At 36.9% G+C, this 7,595-nt stretch overlaps 1 protein-coding gene across 1 annotated transcript; it reads left to right on the top strand.

Annotated features, from left to right (window-relative positions):
• The first annotated feature begins 1,023 nt into the window (after positions 1-1,023).
• LOC132556250 (uncharacterized) lies at positions 1,024-7,245 on the top strand. The gene is made up of 5 exons (XM_060220635.1): positions 1,024-1,045; positions 2,314-2,476; positions 4,435-4,640; positions 6,620-6,798; positions 6,949-7,245. Exons 1-5 carry the CDS (start codon positions 1,024-1,026, stop codon positions 7,243-7,245), a joined length of 867 nt encoding a protein of 288 aa, XP_060076618.1.
• Positions 7,246-7,595: the final 350 nt, after the last annotated feature.

Raw genomic sequence — 7,595 nt, 5'->3', positions numbered from 1 at the left:
CCCTCTTGACACCCGTCCCCATGACCCTGGCTTCTAACTCCCCTCTTGACACCCGTCCCCATGACCCTGGCTGCTGACTCCCCTCTTGACCCTCTTGACACCCGTCCCCATGACCCTGGCTGTTGCCCCTCATGACACCCGTCCCCATGACCCTGGCTGTTGACTCCCCTCTTGACACCCATCCCCATAACCCTGGCTGTTAATGTCCTTCATTATTCCCGTCCTCATCACCATGGCTGTTGTAAGGACGTTAAGCATGGTAAGAGAAATCCGTGCACAAAATTAGTCGTTTTCAACTATTTCAATAAAAGACATTTCCGGATCATTTCAATTTGCTGGCTCACATAAACACGCCAAATTGACACATTCCCAGTACTGTTTAATACTCGTTTCGTGAAAACCGAGCTTAAAATTACAATAACAACACTTTTACATTTCTGTCAATATTTGAAAATCATATTAAGTGAACAGCTTTACGGTTATTTAAATATTTTAAAATTGACATCATCATATACATACAGTCTAATAGCACCTTTTCCAGCAAATTTAGGGTTCGATAAAGTAGAACAAAACAATGAGTAGAGTTGCGCCATACAGATGTATCATCCTTATAGGACACTTCAGTGACGCTCAGGGTCTAAATTTAAAATGATCTCGAGAAAAAGTCAAAATAGAGGTTGGCGCACTAGTTCCATAATTGATATATTTGATAATCTGAAAACACATTTTAGAAGCATACTGAATTGGCAAATGAACAGAATTTTAGAAAAAGAACCTGCACTGTTTAATGAGAGCACAAAGGACACTCAGATGAATAGCACATTTTAAATAGAAATGAACAGTTAGATACAGTGGAGCCAAACCATGAATTAAACTGCGTCATACAGCTGTTTTGAAAAAAATGTACATATGCCAATTCGTTCATGGCAGTTTTTTTTAAATGGTGGAATCAACACTGGTTACGTTTTGTCAACATTGTGGTTTCCTGTCCATTCATACTTTCGGAAACCTGCTGTTATGAAAATGGCATTCGACACGCCCTTTGGTAATAGATTTGCTGAGTTTCTGTGAAACACACACACACACATATATATATGTATATAACTAATACATGGAAAAATCAATGTCAAATATAAAGTGAGTCATCGTGTATATAATTAAAGGAGAAAAATATGGAGGGGACCATTACAATTTATAGAGTCCCCTCCGGATTATCCTTAAACTTAAATTCATTCACAATAAAAACGTTTTGTTATATTTTTTAAAGTATGGATTGTGACAAAATTGGTACCAAACATACATGAGTGTAGCGTGTTGTAGAATCTGTATTAGAATTAATATTATCAAATCAGTTGTGTTCTTATTTTGTCCTGGTATAATTTTATAGTATGAATCTGAAACGGACAAAGATGTTTAATATGAAAAACTACGATAATACTATAAAGAAATAGTGGAAATTAACAACGAAAAAAGTCATGCAAGATATCAATTGTTGTCAAAAACATCGTTTTTTAAGACTCTAAAAATCTCCTCCAGAAAGAATTTTACGTACCTATCTCGCAAACATTTTCTCATCTTTGTAATAACAATATTAATTAGTACAAAACAATATGAATTAGTACAGAACAATATAAATTAGTACAGAACAACATGAATTAGTACAAAAGCATAAATTAGTGCAAAACAATATCAATTGGTGCAAAACAATATCAATTAGTACGAAACAATATAAATTAGTACAGAATAATAGCTGTGTTCTAGTCTCACTTGACAAACTGACCAGTACATTGTTGTAGAGCCTTAGAATACACAGATAAGTCACTTCTTAGCGCTGCTAGGAGCAAATGGAACAAAGCTAATACCTACATGGCTTATCAAAACATGCTCAGAAAAAAATATGGATGAAGAAACAATTTTTTCTGAAAACCGTCGCACGAGTTACCAATTAACGAAAAAATATACTAAATTATGTCCAGATATGACCAAGCTAAGTTTAAGAGTTCCTTAACTTGATAAAAGGTTATGTTATACACAGATGTACCTGAGCTTTCGTGGTGACTTAAATCCAAATTATAGTGCTGCCATCATGTATCGTCCTTGTAAACATGTTGATGATTAAACATTAAAGCATTTAACAGTAAAACAACGATATTACAGTGTTTGGATAATTTAATCCCATCTCCCGCTAATACCGCAAACTGATGCGTTTTTGCGGTAATAAATTTCGAGACTTTCCTAAATAATTTCTGGAGATTATTTCGTGAGACACAGGTAGAATTTTTTATTCAGTAATTTACGTATTTCACTTTTTAGAGGGATTGGTGTTTGGAGCAGAATTCTTCATGACTAGTGTTGAAATGGGGTACCCTGAAGCCGATCAGTACTGTAGAGAAAACAACGGCACGCTTATCGCGTTTGACACTCAAGAAAAATGGGACAACTTCCAACTGAACGACCTCTATACGTCAGCTCTGAAGTAAGTATCGTACTGTGTGTAAACAATGTAATGATCGTTGTTGTTGAGAGACCCACACATACCGCCGATTCATTTGTAAAGGAAATGTTTACAGAAGAACTCACTCAATGAAGACCACGATCTATTATTTTGTTTGAATGACGATGAAATAGAGTGATTGTAGGAATTTCTTAGTAATAAACCATACTACATTCTAACCACACACTACAGTAGTTGGTAAGTTCCAGAAACCTCGACATCTCTGATGAAACAGAAAGTTGTCACGAATCAGCTATCTGGGCTAATTATAGAATATTCAAGTGGTGATTACATTCCTGAAAAAACCTGTTGTATCCTATCTTTTTTGACTTTAAGTATTGTTGTTATTTAGAATTAATGAGAAATCACCACAAACGTAGATCTACAGTTTAATTCTGATCAGTAATCAATATGGATCGATAGACCCTGGAACACATATTGGATTTAAACAACTCAAAGCAACATAAACGCCATCTTTATGAATATTCAGTTTATACTAACCCCCCTCCCCCCTCCCCCCTTTCAGTAATCAAAATGTTTTATGTTTAATCACACCGTGGGGTCACGAAGGTAGAGATCAAGTAAAAGACTGCCAGTCAAAAACAGCGAGAAAACGACACGTGTCTGTAGGTCAGTAAAATGTAATATGACCCCCACACACACACACACACCCCTAACCCCCCCCCCCCCATCCTCCACACCCTTACCCCCACCCCACCCTGGAGGCGTATGGGATATGTCGATGCATATATACTTTTGTGCAAACAATCGGTCAAAACTTTCCTGTGAGATCACGTTTTAGAAAACTACTCGTAAACTAAAAAAAAATAAAGCAACTAAAATTCTGCTATAGGTTCTAGGTCATATTTGCATGTACCCTGTATCTTCAGCTCAATCTAGGATAATTTAAAGTTATTTCCGTAATTTCCATAATTCTACTTCCGGCAAAAACGTCCACCGTTCCCACAGCTCTCCAAGACTCTGTCCAGAGAGCTAAATTTGTATTTGAGAAACGAAAGCTAGAAGTTGTTTTATATCAAAACACGCTTTAAATTAATATTTTTCATGTTTGAGACGAAGCCTCTTTGGATTCTATTGCGATCGCATAACCCCGACGTCATGTGGTGTCGGTCTTCTGTTGTAAACTTTTAACGATTTCGCCAGCTAAAAAAACCTATAAATCTATAAATTTTCGCGAATACCTTCAAAATGTCAATCAAGATTGTAGGGGGGCCAACAAGCTTCAAACTGACTGAATTTTCAAGTCTTCTCGACACTTCTATGTAATGAAATCAAATGTCCTTTGTGGATGAAAGGGTTTTAAGGTTTGTTACCAACATTTCATATTTTATAACCCGAGGGTCTCAAATTTACCCTTGGGGACGGGTAAAATAGTGAATGTGGTAAAATTATTAATATAAGATGACAGTTTGATGATATACATATCTTAACTATTCCCCTCCTCAAGGACTTATTGGCGGGACCAAATGGGATTAAAATTGACTTATAAATCAGAGATTAACTAAACAATCCGATAGGAAAGAATCTGTTGAACGCTGTTCATGGATAGAGAAGTTTATATAGGAAAATTACATTTAATCCAAACCATGTTAGAACCCGAGCTTGGGATGGCAGTTAAAGCTATCTATAGTTTACATGCTCAATGTAGTTCATGTTGTCATGCTTTGTTTATAAGGAACGACAGGAAAATAACATGTCAACTATTAACAGATGGTGATTAGGACTTGACAAATTTGCTTGTTATACTGTAACACAATTCCACTATATTTGGTTGACGTGGAGATCAGCATGGCAGCGATCGGGGAAGAATATATTCTTGGAATCTTCGGAAATCAATCATAGAAATGTTTGAATCGTAAGGATTTTATCGATGTTACGTAAATTATATTTTTTTATTTGTCTCTGGTTATGTTTGACAGGGATGGAAACTTTTGGATAGGACACAAATACCAGCCAACGATATGTGCTTCCACAGGATGTTTCCACATCTCAGACGTAGACTGGTGGTGTACGTCCTTCCCCGAAACGTGCGGGGATGTTGACGAATGCATACACGTGCATCAGAAAGATGGCAAGGTGCACCGAAAGGGATGTACAGATTCCAATCAAGTTGTATGTGAGAGAGGTAAGATGTAATATATTTGTTTGTAAGAGGTAAGCTGTAATATAGTTGTATGAGAGAGGTAAGCTGTAATATAGTTGTATGTGAGAGAGGTAAGCTCTAATATAGTTGTATGAGAGAGGTAAGCTGTAATATAGTTGTATGTGAGAGAGGTAAGCTGTAATATAGTTGTATGTAAGAGGCAAGCTGTAATATAGTTGTATGTAAGAGGTAAGCTGTAATATAGTTGTATGAGAGAGGTAAGCTGTAATATAGTTGTATGTGAGAGAGGTAAGCTGTAATATAGTTGTATGTGAGAGATAAGCTGTAATATAGTTGTATGTGAGAGAGGTAAGCTGTAATATAGTTGTATGTGAGAGGTAAGCTGTAATATAGTTGTATGTGAGAGAGGTAAGCTGTAATATAGTTGTATGAGAGAGGTAAGCTGTAATATAGTTGTATGTGAGAGAGGTAAGCTGTAATATAGTTGTATGTAAGAGGTAAGCTGTAATATAGTTGTATGTGAGAGGTAAGCTGTAATATAATTGTATGAGAGAGATAAGCTGTAATATAGTTGTATGTGAGAGGTAAGCTGTAATATAGTTGTATGTAAGAGAGGTAAGCTGTAATATAGTTGTATGTGAGAGGTAAGCTGTAATATAGTTGTATGAGAGAGGTAAGCTGTAATATAGTTGTATGTGAGAGAGGTAAGCTGTAATATAGTTGTATGAGAGAGGTAAGCTGTAATATAGTTGTATGTGAGAGAGGTAAGCTGTAATATAGTTGTATGAGAGAGGTAAGCTGTAATATAGTTGTATGTGAGAAAGGTAAGCTGTAATATAGTTGTATGAGAGAGGTAAGCTGTAATATAGTTGTATGTGAGAAAGGTAAGCTGTAATATAGTTGTATGAGAGAGGTAAGCTGTAATATAGTTGTATGTGAGAAAGGTAAGCTGTAATATAGTTGTATGAGAGAGGTAAGCTGTAATATAGTTGTATGTGAGAAAGGTAAGCTGTAATATAGTTGTATGTAAGAGGTAAGCTGTAATATAGTTGTATGTAAGAGGTAAGTTGTAATACAGAAATATCAATTACGACTGATCATTTATGTCACATCATTTTATATCTAATTCATTCCACTTACAATGCTATCTAGGTTATACACGGTACCTTTCTTCGTCCGAAATTATTTGATCAATGAAATTCGGAAATTTATGGAATGTTGGGGCTAGTGTTACTCGCCATCTATCTTTCTGCTTTTCTTTCAATCACATTAGGTTTATCTCATTCGCTTCAAACTGTAGGCCCTTAGCATCAATGAGGGGTCCTAGAAGGACGAAACACCTGTATGATGTAGCATCACTGAGGGGTCCTAGAAGGACGAAACAATTGTATGATGTAACATCACTGACCAGTTCTAGAAGGACGAAACAGCTGTATGATGTAACATCACAGACGAATTCTTTAAGGACGAAACAGCTGTATGATGTAACATCACTGACGAGTCCTAGAAGGACGAAACAGCTGTATGATGAAGCATCACTGACGAGTCCTAGAAGGACGAAACAGCAGTATGATGTAGCATCACTGAGGTGTCCTAGAAGGACGAAACAGCTGTATGATGTAACATCACTGAGGTGTCCTAGAAGGACGAAACAGCTGCTTTATCTATTTTATATCAAAAGTTGCTATTCAGTTGAATGTTTTTTTACAACCATTTTATCAGTCAATCCGACATCACAATGGTCATTTTTTATTTAAACACATCCCCAACCTATATTGAAACCAATTTGGACAACTATTGTAAACGATTTAGACAAGGTGTTCGACTCGGAGGATGAAGTTCTATGAGAACCCATTCTACATAGCACGACAAACAGCGTCATGTTTGCCAATGGACAAACAAAATGCCTGACATATCATAATATTAAATAAAGAGTTAAACATCGTGACGTAACTAAATACAATGGATCAACTAAGGTATTTTATTGTTTTTTCTTTCAGGAGTTGTGACAACAGAAAGCAAAACTACGACAACGACTACAACTGTACCTTCAACAACAACTTCAACCGCTGTTACAACATCGGCTACACCTGACCTGACGTCATCGACTTCAACAGAGACCACGCCTACTACATCTTCAGTTTTATTAGGAACATCAACAACAGAGAGTTCAACTCTCGTTACATCAACAACATCGACAACATCAACACCAACAGCATCAACACCAACAGCATCAACACCAACAACAACATCAACACCAACAACAGCACCACCAACAACAACAACACCAACATCAGCAACATCAACTGTACTGACAACCACATCTCAGGCCACGCCCACCACAACAGTGAACAGCATGACACAGGAGGAGTTACTGGATACAATACAGAGACTTAGATCTCAGCTCATCGTAAGGAAAAACAGTACGTCACTTTACAAACGTCAGTTCATAAGTGTGTACGAATCCCGTGTTAGTAGTGTGGTCTTGGGAAGTTCAGCCATCATTTTCCTGGTGTTGGCCATCAGTGTGATCATCATCCCAGATGTAATCAACATGATCAAATTTATGGTAAAAAAGAAAAAAGTGAGTGATGCTGAATGTAAGAAGTGTGCTCCATACCAATGATATGTGAGCGGAAGTATGCCATCAGTAAAGGAGACATTTATGTAGCGACATGAAGTGTTGACAGTATAATGACACAGAACGATATGTCATGCTGGGAAGTATGCTTCAGTGTGATAGCACTTTAAAGTTAACGGCTTCAGTTCTGCACTATAACAAGGAGACCCCTCTCACCTACACACGCTCTCATCACATACACTCACCTTACACACATTGAGAGGCCGTCCTTTAATGAACATAACCGTTGTTAGAACGTTAAGCAATATAAAATAAATATCTAGCCACTGTGTCCAGGTCATATATATATATACATTGTAAAAACAACATGGAGTGACGCCATCATCCTCTTACAC

The sequence above is a fragment of the Ylistrum balloti genome, unplaced genomic scaffold, assembly GCF_031769215.1.
Source record: "Ylistrum balloti isolate Yb309-2 unplaced genomic scaffold, AGI_CSIRO_Ybal_v1 Utg370556, whole genome shotgun sequence".
Classification (NCBI taxonomy): domain Eukaryota; kingdom Metazoa; phylum Mollusca; class Bivalvia; order Pectinida; family Pectinidae; genus Ylistrum; species Ylistrum balloti.
This window is presented reverse-complemented; position numbering and strand designations above follow the sequence as displayed.

Coding starts and splice junctions, on each gene's coding strand:
- LOC132556250 (XM_060220635.1), top strand. CDS start 1,024: ATGGCATTCGACACGCCCTTTG. Junction 1,046..2,313: donor GGCATTCGACACGCCCTTTG/GTAATAGATTTG, acceptor TTCACTTTTTAG/AGGGATTGGTGTTTGGAGCA. Junction 6,799..6,948: donor CAACAGAGAGTTCAACTCTC/GTTACATCAACA, acceptor ACCACATCTCAG/GCCACGCCCACCACAACAGT.